This window comes from Piliocolobus tephrosceles, chromosome 1 (genome assembly GCF_002776525.5).
Source record: "Piliocolobus tephrosceles isolate RC106 chromosome 1, ASM277652v3, whole genome shotgun sequence".
Classification (NCBI taxonomy): domain Eukaryota; kingdom Metazoa; phylum Chordata; class Mammalia; order Primates; family Cercopithecidae; genus Piliocolobus; species Piliocolobus tephrosceles.
In genome coordinates, this window is record NC_045434.1 from 215240533 (window position 1) to 215267384 (window position 26852).

At 46.6% G+C, this 26852-nt stretch overlaps 1 protein-coding gene and 1 long non-coding RNA gene across 2 annotated transcripts in view; one reads left to right on the plus strand and one right to left on the minus strand.

Annotated features, from left to right (window-relative positions):
- LOC111544622 overlaps positions 1–13572 on the minus strand; it is a 24896-nt gene extending 11324 nt beyond the window's left edge. The window contains exons 1-2 of the long non-coding RNA XR_002732222.3: positions 13298–13572; positions 11477–11571 (exon numbers count right to left, since the gene is read on the minus strand). This is a non-coding gene — a long non-coding RNA (uncharacterized LOC111544622). The remainder of the gene's footprint in view (positions 1–11476; positions 11572–13297) is intronic.
- Positions 1–26852, plus strand: part of DNAJC11 (DnaJ heat shock protein family (Hsp40) member C11) — a 74440-nt gene that overhangs the window by 25785 nt on the left and 21803 nt on the right. Inside the window, exon 4 of the mRNA XM_031934766.1 lies at positions 11521–11622. Coding sequence (XP_031790626.1) covers positions 11521–11622 — 102 coding nt within the window. The remainder of the gene's footprint in view (positions 1–11520; positions 11623–26852) is intronic.

Below are 26852 nucleotides of genomic sequence, written 5' to 3' on the forward strand. Positions count from 1 at the left end.
GCTAATTTTTTGTATTTTTTTAGTAGAGATGGGGTTTCACCGTGTTGGCCAGGATGGTCTCAATCTCCTGACCTCATGATCCGCCTGTCTCGGCCTCCCAAAGTGCTGGGATTACAGGCTTGAGCCACCGCGCCCAGCAACTTTGCCACTTTGTAACTCTGACCTTGGGCCAGCCACTCATCTGACTTGTCCTTCGTTTCCTAACCTGTCAAGTAAAACGGAAGAGGGATGGACTGGATGACTAATTTTTTTTTTTTTCTTTTTTTTTGAGACGGAGTCTCGCTCTGCCGCCCAGGCTGGAGTGCAGTGGCCGGATCTCAGCTCACTGCAAGCTCCACCTTCCGGGTTTGCGCCATTCTCCTGCCTCAGCCTCCCGAGTAGCTGGGACTACAGGCGCCCGCCACCACGCCCGGCTAATTTTTTATATTTTTTTTAGTAGAGACGGGGTTTCACCGTGTTAGCCAGGATGGTCTCGATCTCCTGACCTCGTGATCCGCCCGTCTCGGCCTCCCAAAGTGCTGGGATTACAGGCTTGAGCCACCGCGCCCGGCCTGGACAAGTAATTTTTAACCCAGGTGCGGGGCGGGAGCAAGTGGAGCTGGCGGTTGATGGGAGACGATTTCTTCAAGGGTGCAGCTCTGACTCCACATACACTCCCTTCCACCCTCCACAGTTCTGTGCCTCTCTCTCCACCTCAGTTCTGAATAATTGCGGTGAGGAAATATTTCAGATGGGAGTATGTTATGCATGTGAGCAAAATGGAAGCAGAGTTGCCAGGGTTGCATTGCCTGTAATGACCCTTTCAATTCTCATGTATTATAATATTCAAGCTTTGTCAAATGTGATGAGTGAAACAAAATATATAGCAAATGTGTCACCCTGGGCAGCCATGCTGTGGGAGAACAGTCACTGAAATTCAGACAATTTGTTTGCTTTCACACTGCCACTGACTAGCAGTAGAGCCTTGGGCAAGTAATTGGGTTGCTAGTGCTTCCATGTTACTATCTGAAAAATGAATATGAAGATTCGCTGTGAAACTCTAAGTTGCTGCAGGAATATATAGGTATCATTAAAGAAACTTGGTTCTGACCCAGGCAAAGTGGCTCACACCTGTAATCCTAACACTCTGGGGAGCCAGGCTGGGAGGATCACATGAGGCCAGGAGTTTGAGACCAGCCTGAGAAAAAACATAGCAAGACCCTGTCTCTACAAAACATTTTTTAAAAAAATTAGGCGGGCTTGGTGGTGCACACCTGTATTCGCAGCTACTCAGGAGGCTGAGATGGGAGAATCACTTGAGCACAGGAGGTTGAGGCTGCAGTAAGCTATGATCACGCCACTGCACTCCAACGTGGGCAACAGAGCGAGACCTTATCTCAAAAAAGGAAAGAAAGAAACTTGGTTCTGATGCCCAAGAAATTTGCTAGTCTGTTAATAACATGGAATTGACCTTCATTGAGTTATATTTTCACCATCATGTAAGATTTCCCTTGAAGTTCCTTCAATGTTTTTTTGTTTTGTTTTGTTTGTTTGTTTGTTTGTTTTTGAGACCAAGTTTTGCTCTTGTTGCCCAGACTGGAGTGCAGTGGCACGATCCCGGCTTACCACAACCTCCGCCTCCTAGGTTCAAGCAATTCTCCTGCCTCAGCCTTCCTGAGTAGCTGGGATTACAGGCAGGCACCACCACGCCTGGCTAATTTTGTATTTTTATTAGAGACAGGGTTTCTCCATGTTGGTCAGGCTGGTCTCAAACTCCTGACCTCAGATGACCCGCCCGCCTTGGCCTCTCAAAGTGCTGGGATTACAGGCATGAGCCACCCCGCCCGGCCAAAGTTCATTCAATGTTTAATCTCAAGCATGTATGCCTATCTCTTCTAGTTGTAGCATCAAAGCCTTGTAAAGGCCTTCAGATGAGGAGTGGAAGAGAAGCAAAAGAGGATCCTATTTCCTTTCCCACCTTTCCACTACTGCTTCATATTGGTGGCTTGTGGGCCATATTCCACCAATAGCCTTTTTGGGGGGGGGGGGGGGGGGGGTGAGAGAGAGAGTGCGCACGTGCTGTGTTGCCCAGGCTGCAGTGCGTTGGTGCCATCACGGTTCACTGCAGCCTTGACCTCCTGGGCTCAAGTGAGTCTCCCACCTCAGCCTTCCAAGTAGCTGCGACTACAGGCACACGCCACCATGCCTAGCTAATTTTTTTATTTTTTGTAGAGATGGGGTCTTGCTATGTTGCCCAGGCTGGTCTCAAATTCCTACCCTCAAGCTACCCTCCCACCTCAGCCTCCCAAAGCGCTGGGATTACAGGTGTGAGCCACCATACCCAGCCTGTTGCCATTTTTTGATTGCCTCACACAGTGAATTCTGGTTACTAACATTTCAACCCTGGGAGGTTCTGCATCATAATTCAGTCTTCTGTCTTTTCTTGAAACATCTGAGGATCTCGTAACACTGGATCTGAGGAGCCCTTGCCCTTCAGATGGGACTGGACTGTCCAATTTGTGCCAGTCCCCACCACTCCCCCTTGTGTTATATCTGGCTCTTCTCATCTGCATGTCCTCCTGGCTCCAGTAGGCGGTTGGTACTTGGCCTCTGGCTTGATGGGAATAGCAGTGCTTCCTGTCGCCTTGGTTCATTGCAGCTAGGTATTAAGCCAAACAACTTAGCATTTTCTCATCCAAAAAGGAAAATAGAATTCTGTTGTATTTATTCAATTTCCCCCTCACTCTTTATACACTCCTTAAAGCTTCTTTGTATTTTTAAGATGTGGGTTGGCTACAATTTTTCTTTTCTTTTTTTTTTTTTTTTTTTGAGGCGGAGTCTAGCTCTGTTGCCCAGGCTGGACTGCAGTGGCACAATCTCGGCTCACTGCAATCTCCGCCTCCTGGGTTCAAGTGATTCTCCTGCCTCAGCCTCCTGAGTAGCTGGGATTACAGGCGTCCACCACCACACCCAGCTAATTTTTGTATTTTTTTTAGTAGAGTCGGGGTTTCACTGTGTTGGCCAGGCTGGTCTCGAACTCCTGACCTCATGATCTGCCCACCTCGGCCTCCCAAAGTGCTGGGATTACAAACGTGAGCCACCACTCCTGGCCTGTAGTTTTTCAAGTCAGCAGTTGGAGTCACTGAAAAGCTGTAGGACTCCATTACATATTCCCTCTTCAAAGACTAGGTTTTGAGTCCCCAGCAGCATTATCCCTATCAGTGGAGCAGTGGGGTCTGCTGGGAAATATTGTATGGTTTCCTCTTATCAAACCAGATTATCTTCCCATTAGAAACAAAGCAAATCCACACACAAGTGGTGGTTATACAAATATGTAGGGCTGGGTGCAGTGGCTCACACCTGTAATTCCAGCACTTTCAAAGACTGAAACAGGAGGATCACTTGAGCTCAGGAGTTTGAGACCAGCTGGAGCAACACAGTGAGATCGCATCTCTACAAGCAATAAAAAATAAAAAAATTTACCAGGCATGGTGGCGTGTGCCTGTTATCCTACTTCTTGGGAGGCTGAGGTGGGAGGATCGCTTGAGCCTAAGGAGGTCGGGGTTGCAGTGAGCCATGATCACACCACTGCACTCCAGCCTGAGTGGCAGTGAGACTGTGTCTCAAAAAATAAAAAATGAAATAAATAAATGAAAATAAAAATATGTGTACAGTTGTGGGTGGCAAGTGGTTAAACATTATTTTCATATTTTTTTAGTAAACTAAGCAAGTTAGGTTCTCATGGATCGGAATTGGCTTTTTTTTCATATTGATACTAAGCTTTTGCTGCAAGATAAAAATGCCTTCAAAGAAAACTAAATGAAGATACCTCCCCAGATATTTACTCAGTGATGTATTAGTGTTTAACATACAATAGGAAAATTGGACCCATTATTCATATTACACAGAAAGTCTCACTGAGCTCAAGCAAATTTTATGAAGCTGGCATCAACATTCCTTCAAGGAATTCCTACAGCTGGATGGATTGTTCCATATGACGATTCTCTCACTGCAATAATAGCTTTCACTCCAGAGAGGAAGCTGTATTCCCTTCATGCTGTTGCTGATATTTTTAGATTATTAAACTCTTCAGTTGCTGAAGGGTATCCATTTACCACATATTTATTAGGCTACCATATGGGTAGTCAGTGAAGGGTGAAGGGCATTGATTGTTGGTATTCTGAGTGTCTGAGACGCCTTTAATCCAAAGATCTCAAAGCACTCCACCAACTAGAAATTACTCCCCAAACCATTGGAGCGTCTTTAGAATGTACAGAATACTAGCCCAGTTGTTAGTCATTAGGTAAATTTTCAGTCTTTTTTTTTTTTTTTTTTTGAGACAGAGTCTTACTCTGTCACCCAGGCTAGAGTGTAGTGGTGTAGTGGCGCGAGGGTGGCTTACTGCAGTGTCGACCTCCCAGCTCAGGCCATCCTCCCACCTCAGTCTCCCAGGTAGCTGAGACTACAGGCATGCATCACCATGCCCTGCTACTTTTTCTTTTATTATTATTTTTTGAGACAGAGTCTCATTCTGTTGCCCAGGCTGAGTGTAGTGGCATGATCTTGACTCACTGCAACCTCTGCCTCCAGGGTTCAAGTGCCTCTCCTGCCTCAGCCTCCCGAGTAGCTGGAATTATAGGTGCACACCACTATGCCCAGCTAATTTTTTTTTTTTGGTTTGGTTTTTTTTGAGATGGAGTCTTGCTCTGTTGACCAGGCTGGAATGCAGTGGCGTGATCTCAGCTTACTGCAAGCTCCGCCTCCCTGGTTCACGCCATTCTCCTGCCTCAGCCTCCCAAGCAGCTGGGACGACAGGCACCCGCCACCACACCTGGCTAATTTTTTGTATTTTTAGTAGAGATGGGGTTTCACCATGTTAGCCAGGATGGTCTCGATCTCCTGACCTTGTGATCCACCTGCCTTGACCTCTCAAAGTGCTAGGATTACAGGCATAAGCCACCACGCCCGGCCTAATTTTTGTATTTTTGGTAAAGATAGGGTTTCACCATGTTGGACAGGCTGGTCTCAAACTCCTGACCTCAGGTGGTCCTCCTGCCTTGGCCTTCCAAAGTGCTGGGATTACAAATGTCAGCCACCGTGCCCAGGCCCCCCTCCCTTTTTTTTTTTTTTTTTTTAAGGCTTCTAGAGACTGTTATTCTTTGGGAGGATTCCCAAGGAATGAGATGTAACCATTCCCAACTTACAAAACCAGCCATCCTATTTACTTCTTCAGATTGGTTAGTGATGTTTGTGCAGATACCCACATTGAAAACAAAATTAGCCATGTTTTCAGAATGGCAAAAATCTAACCTTGAACTGTGAATGCTTTGACAGTGTTGATTCTGGTAATGGCTGGCAACTGCCATGGAAACCACGTAACTCATCTCCTGCAGATGTCATTTTCAGATGTTGTATTACATCCGAGTTGCATCCTTTGGCCCAGATCATCTGCAGTTTGGTTTTTGTCTGCAGTCCTTTACGTTATTTATATTTTCCTTCCCTGTCTCTGACATCGGTTTTATAGTATATGAGAAAGTCAGCCTGTATTAAAAGCAATAATATGGTCAAGATCATGAAAAACTAGCAAAGGTTTAGAACTGTCACAGAGCAGAGAAGACTAAGGACGTCCACCTCATGTCTAAATGCAACGTGGAATCTTGGATTGGATCCTGGAACAGAAAAAGGATGTTCGTAGAAAATCTGGTGAAATCTGAACCCTATTAGTAGAAATGTACTAATGTTGGTTTTTGAGATTTGACAGATCTTCCATGGTTATATAAGGTGTTAACATTGGGAGAACCTGGGTGCAGGCTATACTAGAACTTTCTGTACTGTTGTTATAGCGTTTCTAAATAATTTTCTAAAAATATCCCAGAATAAAAAGTTTACTAGCTAGAACCAGATGACACTTTTCAAATGATGTCACTTAACCCTCCTCATTTTATAGCAGGGAAACTGAAGCTTAGAGAAGGACTTGCCTGAGGTTTCCCAGGAGGTTTAAGGTTTCCCAGGAGGTTTAAGGTCCTGTCTGTCCTCCTTCCATGATGCCACCCAGCTTTTGGAGATCTCCTCATTCGTTTCATCAATAAAGTCAGTCTTCTTGGTGGTTGTTTTTTTGTTGTAGAGATGGGGTCTCACTATGTTGCCCAGGTTGTTCTAGAATTCCTGGGCTCAGTCGGTTTTCTTTTCTTTTCTTTTTTTTTTTTTTTTTTTTTGAGATAGAGTTTCACTCTTTTGCCAAGGCTGGAGTGAAGTGGTGCAATCTCCGTTCACTGCAACCTCCGCCTCCTGGGTTCAAGCGATTCTCCTGCCTCAGCCTCCCAAGTAGCTGGGACTATAGGCACCTGCCACCACGCCCGGCTAAATTTTGCATTTTTAGTAGAGACAGAGTTTTGCCATGTTGGCCAGGCCGGTCTCATACACGTGACCTCAGGTGAGCCACTGCTCAGTTTCTGACTAGCATAGGGATAGACCTAGTAGGTGAATGGTTCGGTGAACAGCAGTTGTATGGATTCACAAGCTGCATGTGATACACTCTGTCCATGAGAAACACTGAAAATGTCTGGTTTTATCAACTGTCCTGCAGCTTCAGATGCTGTGTTCCCAGATGCCTCTGTCTGTAAGGGTTGCTGATAAGGAGAAGAGCAGCTCACAGCTGGCTTAGTCCTGTTCCCCTTTCCGGCATCATGTATTCTGTTTAAAGGAAGGTATAAATAATCAAGGCTGGCAGAGGCCTGTGGGAGCTAAGAATGAAGTTCCCTGCCCTGCTAAGTGTCTTCACCGCTCCAGAAAGGCTGGCCATGTTGACTTTGTTGTTAGCTCAGATTATGCACCAACTATTTGCAAAACTTGTGTAAAATTTGACTAAAAATGGAATGATCTGCCACCTTTGGATTATTTGCCTTTGTAATTCATCACAGAATGTAATAGAAAGTAATTTTCAGCTGTTCAGTCTTCAAAGATTAAACAGCTAAAATTCCTGAAAATGAATCTTTTCCTGCTCCAGCTTTTGTGAAGCCTCACACTTTCCAGGTTTTTTTTTTTTTTTCTCCTACAGGGTTTGAGTCCAGGATTTTAATTATCAGCAGCTTACAAATCTGTTTCTGAGAAAAATAGTAGTATATGGGCATATTCATGGGTCTGCTTATGTCACTGATTAAAGTTATGGCGAATCAAACTTTTGTTAAATTTGCATTTTTAAAAACTAATATCCTGTTGAATAGAACACCCAATGATAAAATTTCTATTCAGGCCGGGCGCGGTGGCTCACGCCTGTAATCCCAGCACTTTGGGAAGTCGAGGCGGGTGGATCACTTGAGGTCAGGAGTTCAAGACCAGCCTGGCCAACATGGTGAAACATCATCTCTACTAAAATTGAAAAAATTAGCTGGGTATGGTGGCACGAGCCTGTCGTCCCAGCTACTCGGGAGGCTGAGGCAGGAGAATTGCTTGAACCTAGAAAGCGGAAATTGCAGTAAGCTAAGATCGCACCACTGCACTCCAACCTGGGTGACAAAGCAAGACTGTCTCAAAAAAATAAAATATTAAAATAAAATAAAATCTCGCCAGGCACGGTGGCTCATGCCTGTAATCCCAGCACTTTGGGAGGCCAAGACAGGCGGACCACGAAGTCAGGAGACCATCCTGGCTTATACTGTGAAACCCCGGCTCTACTAAAAATACAAAAAAATTAGCCAGGTGTTTTGGCGGATGCCTGTAGTCCCAGCTACTCGGGAGGCTGAGGCAGGAGAATGGCGTGAACCCAGGAGGCGGAGCTTGCAGTGAGCCAAGGTCGCGCCACTGCACACCAGCCTGGGTGACAGAGCGAGACTCCGTCTCAAAAAAAAAACAAAAAAGGCCAGGCACGGTGGCTCACGCCTGTAATTCTAGCACTTTGGGAGGCCGAGGTGGGTGGATCATGAGGTCAGGAGATCGAGATCATCCTGGCTAATACAGTGAAACCCCGTCTCTACTAAAAAAAAAAAAAAATACAAAAGAATTAGCCGGGCGTGGTGGTGGGCGCCTGTAGTCCCAGCTACTCAAGAGGCTGAGGCAGGAGAATGTCATGAACCCGGGAGGCGCAGTGAGCCGAGATCGCACCACTACACTCCAGTCTGGGCAACAGATCGAGACTCTGTCATAAATAAATAAATAAATTAATTAATTAATTAATTGAGACTCCATCGCAAAGAAATAAATAAAATAAAATCTCTTTGTCCAGATTGGACATCCTGCATCCTCTGGGCTATGTAGAGGAACTGTCTCCATTCAGACAGCCTCACACCTAGACCTCCTTGTCCTTGGTGATGGGTCACTTAAGTCACCATCTGCTGGGTCCAGAGAAACTGGCTCCACAGTCAGGTCCACTGAATTGGGCTGTAAAGTCATGAATAATTTTTAAAGTATTTTGAAGCATTTTTTCTGGATCTTCAAACTTACCTGGAATGGTTGATTACCTACATTTCCCTGAAGCTCTTTTATTTTTATTTTCTTTTGCTTCAGGGAGGGACTGACATGAGATTGAGAAGATAATGGAAACTTTGAAAAACTGCACCTTGCTTTTGTCTACGTCAGGACGGGTGGCATTGGAAAGTGAGAGTGCTGTAGATAGGTGACGCGCCCTTGGTGATTCTAAGCCTGGCCAGTGGGAATGCACCTCGTTCACAAAATAGAACCCAGAATGTCCTTGCGAGGTCACAGCAATCACTGTCGTGCCACTTAGGACCTTTAGTTTGTTCTTGGATGATTTTAACAATCTTTTTATTTTAAATCTTCCTTAAAAAGAACCACTTCCCCACTTCTTAGTAATTTTTTATTTATATTGGGTTATTAGAGAAGAAAATGTTTTCATTATTTTTAATGTTTAAAGTAGTGGACAAGTTCCTAGGATTTTTTTGGATGAGTTTTTGTGTTTTTTTTTAATTATTATTTGTTGAAAAATAAAATCAAGTTTCACAAAGCCTGTAATATCTTATTTATATTGAATGTGTGCACGCACACATACGTAGGTACATACACATGCATAGAGAATTTTTAGGAAGTGATATAAAAAAATTGAGTGTGAGCCTGTGAGAAGAGGGAATATGGGTAAGGGGAATCACGTACTTTTTATTTCCTATCCTTCTGTTCTATTGATTTTTTGCTATAAGCTTGTATTTTTAAAAATAATTTTTTGAAACTTGAAATTTCCAAGGAAACGTTTTCTCACATCACATCTTTTTAGATAGTCTGTGAGCAGCATCTCAAGACTCCCCTGTGTTTCTCCCACTGATGGACGAATCTGTTTTCTCGTACACCCCTGCCCCCTCCCCCAGCCATCTGATAACTTTGGTCGTGATAGAAAAAAGAGTAACCACTTTTTCTGTCCTGTTCCCACACTGTGTGTTTCTCATCAGTGCATACAATTTCACACCATAAACAGGACCCTTAGAAATCGTGCAGTGCAGGCCGGGCACGGTGGCTCACGCCTGTAATCCCAGCACTTTCGGAGGCCGAAGTGGGCGGATCACGAGGTCAGGAGATCGAGACCGTCCTGGCTAGCATGATGAAACCCCATCTCTACTAAAAATACAAAAAATTAGCCGAGTGTGGTGGCGGGTGCCTGTAATCCCAGCTACTCGGGAGGCTGAGGCAGGAGAATGGCGTGATCCCAGGAGGCAGAGCTTGCAGTGAGCCGAGATTTTACCACTGCACTCCAGCCTGGGCGACAGAGCGAGACTCCCTCTCAAAAAAAAAAAAAAAAACACCAGAAATCATGGAGTGCAGTTGCCTCTTTCACAGATGAAAGACTGCCCTTTCCACTTCTTTGAAATCTCGACTAGGTGGTCTTCCTTTCATGACGAGCTAAGAAGGGCTGAACTGGAATTGGAATGCTGTATTTTCTTTTTTTTTTTTTTTTTGAGCCGGAGTCTTGCTCTGTCGCCCGGGCTGGAGTGCAGTGGCCGGATCTCAGCTCCCTGCTCCGTCTCCCGGGTTTACGCCATTCTCCTGTCTCAGCCTCCGGAGTAGCTGGGACTACAGGCGCCCGCCACCTCGCGCGGCAAGTTGACGGGGTTTCACCGTGTTAGCCAGGATGGTCTCGATCTCCTGACCTCGTGATCCGCCCGTCTCGGCCTCCCAAAGTGCTGGGATTACAGGCTTGAGCCACCGCGCCCGGCCTTTCTTTTTTTTCCTTTCTCTTTTTTCAAGATGGAGTTTCTTGCTCTTGTTGCCCTGGCTGGAATGCAATGGCGTGATCTTGGCTCACTGCAACCTCCGACTCCTGGGTTCAAGCGATTCTCCTGCCTAAGCCTTCCGAGTAGCTGGGATTACAGGCACCCGCCACCACGCCTAGCTAATGTTTTGTATTTTTATTTTTGTATTTTTAGTAGAGATGGTTTCACCATGTTGGCCAGGCTGGTCTCAAACCCACCTTGGCCTCCCAAAGGTATTCCACACCAGACCTGGAATACCTTTTCTTTTTTTTTCCTTTTTTTTTTTTTTTTTGAGACAGAGTCTTGCTCTGTTGCCCAGGCTGGAGTGCAGTGGCATGATCTCAGTTCACTGCAGCCTTTACCTCCTGGGTTCAAGCAGTTTTCCTGCCTCAGCCTCCCAAGTAGCTGGGATTACAGGCACCCGCCACCACACCTGGCTAATTTTTGTATTTTTAGTAGAGATGGGGTTTCACTATGTTGGCCAGGTTGGTCTCTAACTCCTGAACTGAGGTGATCCACTCACCTCGGCCTCCCAAAGTGCTGGGATTACAGGTGTGAGCCACCGCGCCAGGCCGGAATACCTTATTTTCTCAGATTCCACATCACTGTGTATCCCTGAGTTTAACGAGGTCTGCTGCGTGGTACCTGAGTATTGTTACACCAGCCTATAACTGACAGCCCACATTCTAAGGTTCATATACTATTGTAAGAAGAAGACTTCCATGATTCTGAAAACACTCAGACCCGCCGGACATGGTGGCTCATGCCTGTAATCCCAGCACTTTGGGAGGCTCATGTGGGAGGATCCTTTGAGGCCAAGAGTTTGAGGCCAACCTGGGCAACATAGCAAGACCCCGTCTCTACAACAACAGAATAAAAACACCCAGACCCGACAGCTCGAGATCCTTGGTCCAAGAAGCTCAAAAGGAGTCTTTAGCAATTGTCCCAGACCACTAGGGAGAGCCAGCTTGCCTTCGTCCTGATATTTAACATTTGTTATCTGAGATTCATTAGGAAATTTACACTATGAAATTTAAGGTGACATTTTCCTTGTAAGATTTCTGCAGACTTAGAGACAAGTTGCTAAAATAAAGAATGTTTAAGTCACTCTGGAGAGCTGAGTGAAAGCTCATTTCAACCTTGGGAAGGGCCAGGAGGGCAGTGAGCTCTGCCTCACCCAGGCCTGAGCCATCGGATGGCAGAAGTCATGGTTTGGGGTACTTCCTGGGGAAAGGCCATGGACCCCAGGCAGCATGCACACACCAAAATCAATGACTACAGTTCTTTGTGTACGTTTCCCTTACCTCCTGGGTCCTCAACTGTCTTCCCATCTTGATTCTGCACATAGGTTGTGGAAAGGAGGAGAACCCCAGCTGAAATTCGAGAGGAGTTTGAGCGGCTGCAGAGAGAGAGGGAAGAGAGGAGACTGCAGCAGCGAACCAATCCCAAGGTAAGCCAGGGGCCAGGTTTCATGAGGACACCTCATGAAAAGGCCTCATACCTAGAAGCCAGGTCTGAAATCATGAGGTGCTGGTGGATTGTTAAAGTAAAAACATACAAGCTGATGGGACAAAATTTGGCTTATATTATGTCAAAGTCATATCTTTCTGGAAACACCTCCCTGGCAGCCATCAGCCACGCTGCTGCTCATCTGCAGGAGATGAATGTTTTATACCATGTGGAGGGAAGACAAAACCAGTCCCCTGTGTTTTCCAGAAGTCAGGGAGTTTTGCCCAGCAGATATACAGGCCAGTCATTGAAAGCCGTTTCCTCCATCTGTGCTGCCCAAGTCCTTGACGCTGGAAATCAGAGGACAGTGGCAGGCAGAGGACAGCCACCTCATCACCTAAGCGTTGAGGCAGCAGAAGTCCTTGCTTACCCATCAGGATATGGAGAGCCGAAAACTGCAGAGGGCTCAGCGCACGTCTGTGTTGCCTTGCGCAGAGGGCCCTGCTCACGTCACCCCGGGCATTGGTGCCATGACCGCCGGTCACCGGGCTGTTTGAGCAGCATCAGTGTCCCAGATCACCGAGGGAGTTTACGTCCTTTAACCCAGTGACACTACTTAGTCTGAGTTACTTTTCAATGCTAAGTGTGCTCTCTTTTTCCTTTCAGTTTGCTGGGGAGATTGTTTTGCATGTGTGCCCCAGCTCTGTGGCAAATAGGTAGCTTGGTCACTTTGAGATTCCAGTTGCACTGAATGGCTAATGAAACATGGCCCGGTGTACTATTCAGCTGTGTTTAAAAAGAGGGCTCAGTGGCCAGACCCTATCATTGTGGCCAGGACGTCCTGGCAGAGAGCCTGTATCTGTCATGATAAGGAGCTGGGAGCCCCGCCCGGTCTTCCATCAGCCTCTTCTCCCATGATCTGTGTCAAATCAACGTTGTCGGAAGGAGAGCGGAAGCCAGACAAAGTTATAAGAAGCATTATTATTTTCTTTAAACCTTGCAAAGGAAAAGAACAGGCCGGGTGCGGTGGCTCACTCCTATAATCCCAGCACTTTGGGAGGCAGAGGCGGGCAGATCACCTGAGGTCGGGAGTTTGAGACTAGCCTGGGCAATATGGTGAAACCCTATCTCTACTAAAAATACAGTAAAAATTAGCCAGGCCTAGTGGTACATGACCACCAGCCTCAGGAGTAATTTCGGCTACTTGGGAGGCTGAGGCAGGAGAATCGCTTGAACCAGGGAGGCAGAGGTTGTAGTGAGCCAAGATCATGCCACTGCACTCCAGCCTGGACAACAGAGTGAAACTCTGTCTCAAAAAAATAAAAAAGAAAAGAAAAAAAAGAAAAAGAACAAATGCTGGCTTAAACTGGGATGCATAGTAAGATAAACCTCTGATGAAATACATTCTAGAAAGCAGTTTTTTACAGACCCATACAGCATTTAAAGGACCGTATATCCAGAACACGTCCATCTATTTGAATCCCACATTTCAAAGTATATTTGACCAGATAAAATTATGGATGGGAAAGAAGTTTTTGTATCATCCATTATCATGTATAATCAGTAAGTGTTTTAATTCTCTTGGGAAAAAATGTATATTTGAAAATGGTAACACCTCCACTCCCATCTACTCACTCTCCCCTCAACAGGTGAGGTCCTCAGAAGTGCAGGGTTACCTTTTGGTCAGATGGAGGCAGAGAATCAAAACCCTGGGTGAACCGAGTCGGGAAGTTTGGGATAACTGGGGGAGTTGAAAGTCTCCGAGGTGCCCTGAGCTGTGCTAATGATTCCTGCTTGGATCTCCCAGCCGGGTGCCCAGGGGAGGTCCCGTTGGGAAGGTCTGTGTGGGCAGGTGGAGGTGGGGTCAGGGTGCCTGGCAGGAGCAGGCTGTTCCTTTGGCGTTTTTGCTGTTCTGGCTGGAGGTTTGCTGTGTTAGGAGCAGCGAAAGGGAAAGAGAACCTCACTCTCATCCTGCATCCGTGTCCTGTGATCAAATCGGCCATCTGGGGGTGTGTGACAGTCGCTTATCAGGACTCTGCCAATGTGTGTGCAGGCCATGTTTCTGTGGAAGGAGGGAGCGCAGCTGTGACCATCTCACACAGACTTGCAAGTGATTTTTAAAATGTCCTATACTTTGCTACTTCCATAAAACTGCTTCCAAATAAATCAAACATTTTCTAATCAGAAATCTTGAGCGATAACCAGATGTTGGCTGTCTGGCATTTTAAGGAGAGGATTTGAGGTAGATCTTTCATTCCATTTCTGACAGGTTTTTTTGCTTTTCAAGATGAGCAAACATCCTTGTCCTGAAAAGAAAGGGGTGATCTCTGCTTTAAGGAGACCATGGAGGCCAGGTGTGGTGGTGGGTAATCCCAGCACTTTGGGAGGCCGAGGTGGGCTGATCACTTGAGTTCAGGAGTTCGAGACCAGCCTGGGCCACATAGTGAGGCTCCATGTCTACAAATAAAATACTAAAATTAGCCAGGCATGGTAACATGTACCTGTAGATCCAGCTACCTGGGAGGCTGAGGTGGGAGGATCCCTTGAGCCTGGGAGGTCCAGGCTGCAGTGAGCCAAGATTACGCCCCTGTACTCCACCCTGGGCAGCAGAGTCTCAAACAAACAAACAAACAAAAAGACCATGGGGAAGCCAGGCATGGTGGCTTATTCCTGTAATCCTGGCACTTTGGGAGGCCAAGGCAGGAGGATTGCTTGAGTTCAGGAGTTTGAGGTCAGCCTGGGCAACATAACAAGACCCCCATCTCTACAAAATATTTACAAATTAGCTGGACACAGTGGCACATACCTGTGGTCCACGTTACTTGGGAGGCAGACGAAGGAGGATTGCCCTAGTCCAGGAGTTCATGGTTGCAGTGAGCCGTGATTGCACCACTGCACTCCAGCCTGGGCAACAGAGCAAGCTCCTGTCTTAAACAAAAACAGGCCGGGCGCAGTGGCTCAAGCCTGTAATCCCAGCACTTTGGGAGGCCGAGACGGGCGGATCACGAGGTCAGGAGATCGAGACCATCCTGGCTAACACGGTGAAACCCCGTCTCTACTAAAAAATACAAAAAAACTAGCCGGGCGAGGTGGCGGGCACCTGTAGTCCCAGCTGCTCTGGAGGCTGAGGCAGGAGAATGGTGTAAACCCGGGAGGCAGAGCTTGCAGTGAGCTGAGATTCGGCCACTGCACTCCAGCCTGGGCGACAGACGGACAAAGACTCCGTCTCAAAAAAAAAAAAACAGAAGGACACTTTTGATGACTTAGGGATCAGCCTGTCAGCTGGACCCCCACAGTGGACCTCAGCTCAGAGGGGTTTGCAGGCTGTATCCCATGCGTGATATTATTGCCGCCCGAAACGCGGGTGTGTATTTCTCTCTCTTTTCACCAATGAGAGCAGATGAGGTAGGGATTTCCAGTAGGTTAATGTATCTACCAAGCAAAAAAGCCTAGTGAGGAAAATCCCAGGTTAGAAGGTATAACTGCCAGCAGGAGGCAGGACACAGAGTGAGCCCTTGGACAGTGCTCCGTTTTCTCTTTTGTAAAATGAGGACATCTGTCCTGACTACCATGCCAAGTTGTGGAAAGATTGAAAACACATGAAATAGATGTCAATTTATTAGGGAAAGATAATCTTGCTATATAAATGCAAAGTGGTACTGGTACCAAAATGACGTTCAGAACGAAATGCGGTGGTGGTGGTGGTTCATTCAACACTGAGGAGGAAATTCTTAGCTTGGTCAGGAATGGTGGGACCTGTGAGGTGGGATTTGAAAATGGCCCTCGAGGCTGGGTGCGGTGGCTCACGCCTGTAATCCCAGCACTTTGGGAGGCCGAGGTGGGCGGATCACGAGGTCAGGAGATAAGACCGTCCTGGCTGATGCGGTGAAACCCTATCTCTACTAAAAATACAAAGTTAGCTGGGCATGCGCCTGTAGTCCTAGCTACTTGGGAGGCTGAGGCAAGAGAATGGCCTGAACCCGGGAAGCAGAGCTTGCCGTGAGCCGAGATCATGCCACTGCACTCTAGCCTGGGTGACAGAGAGAGACTCAGTCTCAAAAAAAATAAAGAAAATGGCCCTCGAACAATTCCCGCAGCTTTTGCCTGGGGCCGGGCCTGGTGCTGTTTGCAGTATGGCTGGCTGTGTTATGGACTTGTGTGGAATGTGCCTTGCCAGGCACCATGGTGCCCAGGAGGGAACAAGTAGAATCCCCAGCCCCGGAGTGTGTCCACTTTGCCCCTGGCTCCAACTGATGGAACGCATGCACACACACGCACACAGGCACATCCGTGTGTGGGAGGCGGCATGGGAGAACCTTGGACTTAGAGTCCAGGGTCCTGCATCCGACTCAGATTCCACCTTCCTGTCTGTGCCCTTGATCAAGTCCCTTCTGCATTCTTAGTCCAGTTTCTGCCTCCATGAAATGGGAGGCCCACTTTCTGGGTTGAGTCTTTGGACCCCACAGTCCTTAGCTCTAATTACCCGTTTTCTGCCTTTGCTTTGCCCTGTGGGAGTAAATTCCTGTCTGTATGTCCTGCTGGAAAATGCCGCCCTCGGGTTGCTGTGGTCCCAGTGTCTTTAGGGCCTTCCACATTGAGCTGGCATCAGGGAGAGAATTGGTGGCTGGGGAGGACGTGGGGTTCATCCCTGAGAACAGTATGTGAAACCGGAGCCCGACTGGACCACCCTGGGCATCCTCCTGCCATCATCGGATTTCTGTCTTATTTGCATAATCCATCCACATTTCTTGCATTTTAAGGACTTAAGATCATGTAACAGTGTCGTTCTGTGCTGTATTCACTTCGTATTGATTATTTTAATTCCTTTTTTCCTTAATACCCATAAGTCTTCTCTCTCTGTGGACGGCAGCCACTTTGAGCATATTTAGAAGGCAATTTGATCCCAGGCAGCTTGTCTGACTTCATTGCTGCCTCCTTCGTGAACTTGTTTACATCCCATGTGCAGCAGATGATTAAGTTAGGTTTGTTTGGGGGTATGGGGGCAAAGGAGCTTGACTGTCTCTGCGGGTATATATTGCTTTAGTTTTTTGACCCTACGACAAAATAGTTTGATGGAGATTTACGTTATTTCTGGGTCATTTTTGCTATTACAGAGGTTGATATACACTCCTTGGCAAGACCTCTCTTATCTAGAAAACCCCGTCATCAGCGTGGTTTGTGTAATAGCTGAGAAACACAATTCAGCTTTATTAGAAAAAAATGTAAATGATGTATCAGCCAAGCGCAGTGACTCACGCCTATAATCCCAGTGTATCCAGAGTTTGTTCCTTCCAGTGGGTTTGTGGTCTCGCTGACTTCAAGAATGAAGCTGCGGACCTTCACGGTGAGTGTTATAGCACTTAAAGGTGGTGCAGACCTAAAGAGTAAGCAGCAGCGAGATTTATTGTGGAGAGCAAAAAGAACAAAGCTTCCTCAGGGTGGAAGGGGACCCAAGCGGGTTGCTGCTGTTGGCTGGGATGGCCATCTTTTATTCCCTTATTTCTCCCCATCCATGTCCTGCTGATTGGTCCATTTTACAGAGTGCCAGTTGGTCCATTTTACATAGTGCTGATTAGTGCACTTACAATCCACAGAGCGCTGATTGGTGCGTTTTTACAGAGTGCTGATTGGTGCATTTACAATCCTCCAGCTAGCCACAGAGCACTGATTGGTGCATTTTTACAGAGTGCTGATTGGTACATTTGCAATCTTCTAGCTAGCCATAGAGTGCTGATTGGTGCATTTTTACCGAGTGGTGATTGGTACATTTACAATCCTCTTGTAAGACAGAAAAGTTCTCCAAGTCCCCACCCGACCCAGGAAGTCCATCTGGCTTCATCTCTCACCAATGTTTTAGGAGGCTGAGGTGGGTGCATCATCTGAGGTCAGGAGTTCGAGACCAGCCTGACCAACACGGTGAAACCCCATCTCTACTAAAAATACAAAAATTAGCCGGGCGTGGTGGCTCAAGCCTGTAATCCCAGCACTTTGGGAGGCCGAGACGGGCGGATCATGAGGTCAGGAGATCGAGACCATCCTGGCTAACACGGTGAAACCCCGTCTCTACTAAAAATACAAAAACTAGCTGGGCGAGGTGGCGGGTGCCTGTAGTCTCAGCTACTCGGGAGGCTGAGGCAGGAGAATGGCGTAAACCCGGGAGGCGGAGCTTGCAGTGAGCTGAGATCTGGCCACTGCACTCCAGTCCGGACGACAGAGCAAGACTCCGCCTCAAAAAAAAAAAAAAAAAAAAATACAAAAATTAGCCGGGTGTGCTGGCAGGTGCCTGTAATCCCAACTACTTGGGAGGCTGAAGCAGGAGAATCACTTGAACGTGGGAGGCGGGGGTTACAGTGAGCCAAGATCATACCACTGCAGTCCAGCATAAGCAATAAGCTCTAGACGCCATCTCTAAATAAATATATAAAAATAATATATTAACAGCCTGGGCAACATGGCAAAATCGCATCTCTACAAAAAATAATAATAATTAACTGGACGTGGTGATGTGCTCCTGTAGTCCCAGCTACTCGGGAGGCTAAGGCAGGAGGAACACTTGAGCCCTGGAGGTCGGGGATGCAGTAAGCCAGGATTGTGCCAGCCTGGCTCCAGCCTCCAAGATGCACTCCAGCCTGGGTGACAGAGACCCCATCTCAAAAAATAAATGAATAACATATCAAGGAAGGTATATAACCATAAAAATATTTTTAAATGCCAAAATGTTTTCATAAAGCTGTAAAAGTGCATCGCTTGATTATTTTTAAAGGATTCTGGGGTTGCCTTGGCAATGACTGTAGCCAGAAAAGTCGCCCGTGCTTATGACTTCAAAAGTCTGTTCTGTGGAAGTGGTTCTGATGTCATAAAACTGCCCGGACTTGGCTGAGAGCATGATAGAGCAAAAGGAGGATTGTTTGACCCATGTGTTTGTTGTGCGTAGTGACAGGAAAAGGCAATTTACCGTCTGCAGAAATGGGCTGCTGTTGCAATTGGAGATTGTGGGAAGTTGTCTGGTAAGGAGAAGAGGGACCAAAGCCTGGTGAATCAGGTCTGGGAAAGTGCTGTGACAGTGAAACAAACCCTGGAGAAGAGTGGTCTTGGCAATCAGGATAGAAGGCACAGAGGGATTCAAAGGTAAAACAGCTGTTTGTCTTGAAGTGAGTATCCATCAGAGGGCTGTTTCACCCCTTCATGTCAGCATAATCACTTACAAACAAGGTTTCAGAATTAGAGACTACTGTTTATACGGGAGGACAGGCTCTGACTTCCATTTGAGATGAAGTGATTCTGTGAGAACCGTCATGAGTGCCATGCTGGTGGGTTCATCGGTTATAAACAGGTGAATTTCACGTTGCCTTGTATCACCTCTTTTGGTGGAATTTTCAGTTAGTAAAGAGTTCCTTTTGAGATTGCAGTTGACAGAAATTTCTTATGTTTCCCTCATGGTGAGATAAATATAAACATGAAAATAATTCCACCTGGTTTGTGTTGAATGTGTTAACATGATTGTGATCATTATTACACAGTGTCTGCATGTATCAAATCAGCACACTGTACACCTGGAATGTGTGCGATCTCTGTTTGTCAGTTAAATGTTTTAAATTTTTTTAACAAGATTTGAAACCAAAAAATAAAGAATTTAGAATGGTACATTCCTGGCTGAATAAACAACTGATTCTACTCAACGAGTACAAATGCATCATCTCCTACCTGGTAAGAAGTTTCTCATTGTAGGAGAAAGGCTCTAACTTACGCTTAGAGTTTCTGAGTGATGTCAGTGAAGACGTGTTTATCACATTCACAGTTAACCCAAGGCGGAAGGTTCTCAAAGAGCCCAGTTAATAAGAATGAAGGGATTAAACTACAAAATAAGATTTAACAGCCAGGCACGGAGGCTCACGCCTATAATCCCAGCATTTTGGGAGGCCGAGGCAGGCGGATCACGAGGTCAGGAGATCGAGACCATCCTGGCTAACACGGTGAAACCCCCGTCTCTACTAAAAATACAAAAACTTAGCCAGGCGTGGTGGCGGGCGCCTGTAGTCCCAGCTGCCCGGGAGGCTGAAGCAGGAGAATGGCGTGAACCAGGAGGTGGAGCTTGCAGTGAGCCGAGATCATGCCACTGCAGTCCAGCCTGAGCAACAGAGTGAGACTCCGTCTCAAAAAAAAAAAAGAAAGATTTAGCAGGGAGAAATGTGCTAGCTACGAAAGGGGGAAAATGGGGCAAATGGTCATCTTTCGTTGACTTGGTTTAATATTAGCAATTTTGTGGGTTGGAGATGGGTGAAAATGGTTGATTTATTCACAAAGTAATTTAATTTGGGTGCCTGTAATGTGCCAGACACTTTAGGAATGTGAACATTCAGCAGAGAATAAAACAGACAGCCTAATCCCGCCATGAAGCTTCATGATCTAGTTGAGGGACACAGAATCTGCAATAAATGCAATATATAAATTATATATTAGGACCGGGCATGGTGGCTCACACCTGTAATCCCAGCACTTGGGGAGGCCGAGGCAGGCGGAACACCTGAGGTCAGGAGTTCAAGACCAGCCTGGCCAACATGGTGAAACCTCATATCTACCAATAATACAAAAATTAGCTGGGTGCAATGGCACACACCTGTAATCCCAGCTACTCAGAAAGCTGGGGCAGGAGAATCACTTGAACCCAGGAGGCGGAGGTTGCAGTGAGTCGAGCTTGTGCCATTGCACTCCAGCCTGAGCGACAAGAGTGCAACTCCATCTCAAAAAAAAAACAAGAACTTTTTAAATAATTAGCCAGGCACAGTGGCACGCACCCGTAATTCCAGCTATTTAGGAGGCCGAGGAAGGGATGTCCCTTGAGTCCAAGAGTTCAGGGCAACAGTGAGCTGTGATCAAGCCACGACACTCCAGCCTGGGCAGCAAAGTAAGACCCTGTCTCTAAAAAAATAAAATAAAAATATTCAGATGATATCATTTGTTGAAATATGTTTTAATGAATATTGGTTGTATTATATCAGATAAACTATAAATAATTTATTCAAAGGTAGTTGAAAAATAAAATAATGGGACAGGCATGATGACTCACACCTGTGATCCCAGCATTTTGGGAGGCTAAGGCAGGAGGATTGCTTGATCCCAAGAGTTGGCAATCAGCCTGGGCAATATAGCGAGACTCTGTCTCTACAAAAAAATACAAAAATTAGCCAGGTGTGGTGGCGTGTGCCTATGGTCCCAACTACTTGGGAGGCTGAGGGAGGAGAATCACTTGAGCCCAGGAGTTTGAGGCTGCAGTGAGCTGTGTTTGTGCCACTGCACTACAGCTTGGGCAAGATTCTGTCTCTTAAAATAAAATAAAATGTTCTTAAGAAAACATGTGGCCGGGCGCGGTGGCTCACGCCTGTAATCCCAGCACTTTGGGAGGCCGAGGCGGGCAGATCACGAGGTCAGGAGATCGAGATCATCCTGGCTAACAAACATGATGGAACCCCGTCTCTACTAAAAATACAAAAAAATTAGTCACTCATGGTGGCAGGCACCTGTAGTCACAGCTATTCGGGAGGCTGAAGCAGGAGAATGGCGTGAACCCAGGAGGCAGAGCTTGCAGTGAACCGAGATGGCACCACTGCACTCCAGCCCAGGTGACAGAGCAAGACTCCATCTCAAAAAAAAAAAAAAAAAGAGTAGGAATCATATTTGGGGCATGTATCCACAGACTTTTAGTCTGCTCATCAACCTTGTCTGTCTCCAGTATCAGTGTTCTGATTATGTGCTGCTGTATAACCATTTCCAGACTTGGTGGCTGCCAACAACAATTCCATACTGTCTCATAGTTCTGTGGATTGACTGGGACTTGACTGTGAAGGGGTGGTGCTCCCAGGGGTTGCAGTCAGATGGTAGCTGGGTCTCATCCCCTGCAGGCTTGCTGGCCTGCACGTCAGCAGTGCCTCCTGCATTCATGTCTCATGCACCTCAGCAGAGTTGGCTGGCATCACTCTCTCTCCAGGCAGCCTCTCCCCTCAGGCTTCCTTGCCAACAGCAGTCTCTGGGTAGCTGGACTTAATACATATTAGCTAGTGTCCCCCAGATAGTGCATTTTAGAGACCTGGGCCAAGCTGCAAGGCTTCTCATGAGCTGGTCTTGAAGTCAGCACCATCAAATCCATGCATTCTGTTGGACAAAAGCAAGTCTGAGAGTTGCTTTTATGAACCCGAGAGGTTCAGGATCAAGGAGAGGGCTCTTTATGAGGGCATGAGTACCCGCAGGCATGGTTCCTTGGGAGGCCTTTGATCTAACTTCCACAGTGTGTCACGCTGTTTTGTGAAGAGTGTATTTCCAGTGTCTTTTTCTTTAATACCATTGCCTACTATCTTTATGAAAGTTGCATTTATATTTATCAAGTTTTATTTTACTTTGAGACAGGGTCTCATACTATCACCCAGGCTAGAGTGCAGTGATACAGTCACGGTTCACTGCAGCCTTGACCTCCTGGGCTTAAGGAATCCTCCCACCTCAGTCTCCCAGGTGACTGGGACCACAGGCGGATACCACCACTGCCAGCTAATCTTTTTAGTTTTTTTTGTGGAGACAGAGTCTCAGCATGTTGTGCCTAGGCCAGTCTCAAACTCCTGGGCTCAAGCAATCCCTCCGCCTCAGCCTCCGAAACTACTGGGATTGCAGGAGTGAGCCACAGCACCCAGCTGAAATTTTTGACACATTTAATTGATTCTTCTCTGTGTATCATATTTTTAATTTAGAAAATACTCTCTCAATTCTAAATTTCTTCATATTAGAACATAAAAATATCTTGGCCCAAGTATTTTGACAGGTAATGTCTTTTTAACTTTATTCACAACAGTTTTCTTTGACACATTTTTCTAAATCATCTTTATTTATGATCTTTTGAATGTTTTATCAAATTTAGATGCTACAAAACTGTAGACCTTTTCAATTCCATTTCATTCTAAAAGAGAATATAAATTTACCCAATTAAACATGACAGCTCCACCAAGATTCCTACCCAAAATAAAGATACTCCAAAATGCCATTATGGAATTTCAAAATTATACCTCATAAACCATTTGAACTCTTATTTATTTTGTATGGTTTTTTCCCCAAAAAAAAGATCAGCTTCAGAGTATTTTTCATTACAAGCCTTATTTTCAATGATTGTAATTTTTTTTTTTTTTTTTTTTTTCTTTAAGACAAGAGTTTTGTTCTGTTGCCCAGGCTGGAGTGCAGTGGCACGATCTTGGTTCATTGCAACCTCTGCCTCCCAGGTAGAAGCAATTCTCCTGCCTCAGCCTCCTGAGGAGCTGGGATTACAGATACACGCCACCACGCCTGGCAAAGTTTTGTATTTTTAGTAGAGACGGGGTTTCACCATGTTTGTCAGGCTGGTCTTGAACTCCTGACCTCGTGAGCCACCTGCCTCGGCCTCCCAAAGTGCTGGGATTACAGGCATGAGCCACCGTGCCCAGCCTGTTGTTTTTGAAACAGAATCTTGTTCTGCACCCATGCTGGAGTGGAGTGGTGCAATCTTGGCTCACGGCAACCTCCACCTTTCAGGTTCAAGCAGTTCTCCTGCCTCAGCCTCCAGAGTAGCTGGGACGTGTGCCCAGCTGATTTTTGTATGTTTAGTAGTGACAGGGTTTCACCATGCTGGCCAGGCTGGTCTCGAACTCCTGACCTCAGGTGATCCACCTGCCTCAGCCTCCCAAAGCGTTGGGATTACAGGTATTAGCCGCCACACCTGGACACAAATTGTTCATATACTGCCATGCAGTTTTTTTTCATTATTCAGAATCATCGTCATCACAGAGATGTGTTTGTGCTGTTACTCTGTGAATACAAAAATTTGTGAATTTTGACAACTACAACTTCATTTTCCATGGGTAGAGTACCACAGCTTGTTTTGACACAATTATACATTATGTATCACTACAACTAATTCTAAGGATGTTTCTAGTCCATGGGTTTCTTGATGTAATAAAAATATTTTTTACCATAACACTATACTGCCTCAAAGTTGGTATTTGAATATCACCACACAAAAAAAAACACGTTTACGTTCAATGTGGAACTTTTTAATTGAGTTTATAGTAGCATTTATAATGTCAGGCGTTTCACCCTCAACAGAAATCAGGTAATTATTAGGGTTAATGCATTTTCAGATTGAAGCATCTGATAGAAAGCTAGCACTGGCCAAGCACGGTGGCTCACGCCTGTAATCTCAGCACTTTGGGAGGCCGAGGTGGGCAGATCACGAGGTCAAGAGATCAAGATCATCCTGGTCAACATGGTGAAACCCTGTCTCTACTAAAAATACAAAAATTAGCTGGGCATGGTGGCGCATGCCTGTAGTCCCAACTACTCGGGAGACGGAGACAGGAGAATCACTTGAACCCGGGAGGCGGAGGTTGCAGTGAGCCGAGATCGTGCCACTGCACTGCACCGGACTAATGGCTAATGTCGCCTGATGACAGAGCGAGACTCCAACTCCAAAAAAAAAAAAAAAAAAAAGCTAGCATCATTAACAGTTGGGAAGTTGGGCTAATAGGGCAACCAACACAGAAACAGCTGTTGCTTTATCTTTCATTTGTGCATTGCAGACCTTGGAATGGAAATGTGAGTGAAATTAATGTAGAGGAACTACCATTTGATCTAAATGAAAAATGATTTTCACAGTTACATGTAAATACACCTGCTGCTACAGCCCACTTTCCGGCACAGTCTTCTTGGAGGAATGACTGACCATTGACGCTGGTGCTTCTCCAGCAGATCTGAGACTTGATTTTCACGTGCTCAGAGTTAGCACTTTGGATGGTCAGTGTGGAAAAACATTTTATGCGACTTATAAGTTCATCAACTCTCTGGGAAAATGGAAATTTAATACTCAGTGTCAGCCCTGCCTGAAGAGTTTATTGAAAAAGAAAGCATTGCCAAACAGCAACAAAAACCTGTAGATTTGTATCAAGGATTTCCAGATTCAAGCCACTGCCTGTTTTCCTGAGGCCTGTGAGCGAAGAATGGTTTTTGCATTTTTTTTCTTTTTTTTTTTTTTTTTTTTTGAGACGGAGTCTCGCTCTGTCGCCCAGGCTGGAGTGCAGTGGCCGGATCTCAGCTCACTGCAAGCTCCGCCTCCCGGGTTTTCGCCATTCTCCTGCCTCAGCCTCCCGAGTAGCTGGGACTACAGGCGCCTGCCACCTCGCCCGGCTAGTTTTTTGTATTTTTTTTAGTAGAGACGGGGTTTCACTGTGTTAGCCAGGATGGTCTCGATCTTCTGACTTCGTGATCCGCCCGTCTCGGCCTCCCAAAGTGCTGGGATTACAGGCTTGAGCCACTGTACCCGGCCCGGTTTTTGCATTTTTTAATGGTCAAGAAAAACCAAAAGAAGAGGCCTTTGTGAGATATGAAAGTTATGTGAAATTCAGATTTCAGCTTCATGAACAGTGTTGTACTGGAACACAGACACACTCAGTCATTGACTGTTTATCTGGCCGCTTTCCCATTTAAGTAGCAGAGATGAATTCCGACAACAGCCCGTACGGCACCAAAAGTCTTCACTCTGGCTCTTCACAGAAGACATGTGCAAAGCCTGACGGGTATCCTTCAACAGGTGTCGGAAACATCGTGGCAGCGGTGCTCAGGGTGCGCTTTGACAGGCTTCGTAGCACAGGCCACCTGTGTTCCCCACACGTTTTCATATATCGTTGGAGTTTCCTAGGGATGTGGCTGACCAGTGGGCTCGACAGCTTCAACTGCCCCACACGCCAAGGCTCTGGCCGTCACCGGCTACGCCACATGGGCAGCAGCATCTGATACTTCCCCACTGCCGAGGCCAGGAGTGAGCTGCACCTCACCGCTGCGTCAGCGTGCAGCACACATGCCCGGCCTAGAAAGGGAGGTGCTTCCTACAGTTCATCTGCAAAGAAATGGGAAAACAGTGGTGGGATCTCACTGGTCAGCTCCTAAAGGCACTGTGCATCTCACACATTAGATGAGACCATGGCGGATGCTAGATATAAAGTGATGGTCCATCTGCAAAACGTACTCTGACATAAAAGTGAAAAATCTGAGCTAATGGCTAAACCAACAGAAACAACAGATTTAAACCCCACCTGTGACACTCCAGAGACTACCCAAACACCACCCTGTCTGAACTCACCTGCCACCGCCCCCTCCGCTCCAGCCCTAGAGACCTCCTGGCCCCTCCACTGGGTGCCCAGGAGGGCCATCCTCATTTGTGTCTTGGTTCCCATGCTCCCTTCTCAGAGGTCCCTTTCTTGACCACTTAAAACACTCTCTCGGCCGGCTGGGCACGGTGGCTCATGCCTATAATCCCAACACTTTGGGAGGCTGCCAGGGTGGGTGGATCATGAGGTCAGGAGATCAAGACCATCTTGGCTAACACGTGAAACCCCATCTCTACTAAAAATACAAAAAATTAACTGGGCGTGGTGGTGGGCACCTGTAGTCCCAACTACTCAGGAGGCTGAGGCAGGAGAATGGCATGAACCCGGGAGGCGGAGCTTACAGTGAGCCGAGATCGCACCCACTGCACTCCAGCCTGGGTGACAGTGAGATTCCATCTCAAAAAAAAAAAAAACAAAATATAAGGCCGGGCGTGGTGGCTCACGCCTGTAATCCCAGCACCTTGTGAGGCCGAGGCGGGCGGATCCCGAGGTCAGGAGATCGAGACCATCCTGGCTAACGTGGTGAAACCGCATCTCTAAAAATACAAAAAATTATCTGGGCGTGGTGACGGGCACCTGTAGTCCCAGCTACTCAGGAGGCTGAGGCAGGAGAATGGTATGAACCCGGGAGGCAGAGCTTGCAGTGAGCTGAGATCACGCCACTGCACTCCAGCCTGGGCGACAGAGCAAGACTCCATCTCAAAAAAAAAAAAAAAAAAATTGTTGTAATGGGCTGCGAAAGTTTAATTTAAAAAGTGTATGTGGCCAGGCGCGGTAGCTCAAGCCTGTAATCCCAGCACTTTGGGAGGCTGAGACGGGCGGATCACGAGGTCAGGAGTTTGGGACCATCCTGGCTAACACGGTGAAACCCCGTCTCTACTGAAAAATACAAAAAGCTAGCCGGGCGAGGTGGCTTGGCGCCTGTAGTCCCAGCTACACAGGAGGCTGAGGCAGGAGAATGGCGTAAACCCGGGAGGCGGAGCTTGCAGTGAGCTCAGATCCGGCCACTGCACTCCAGCCCGGGCGACAGAGCAAGACTCTGTCCCAAAAAAAAAAA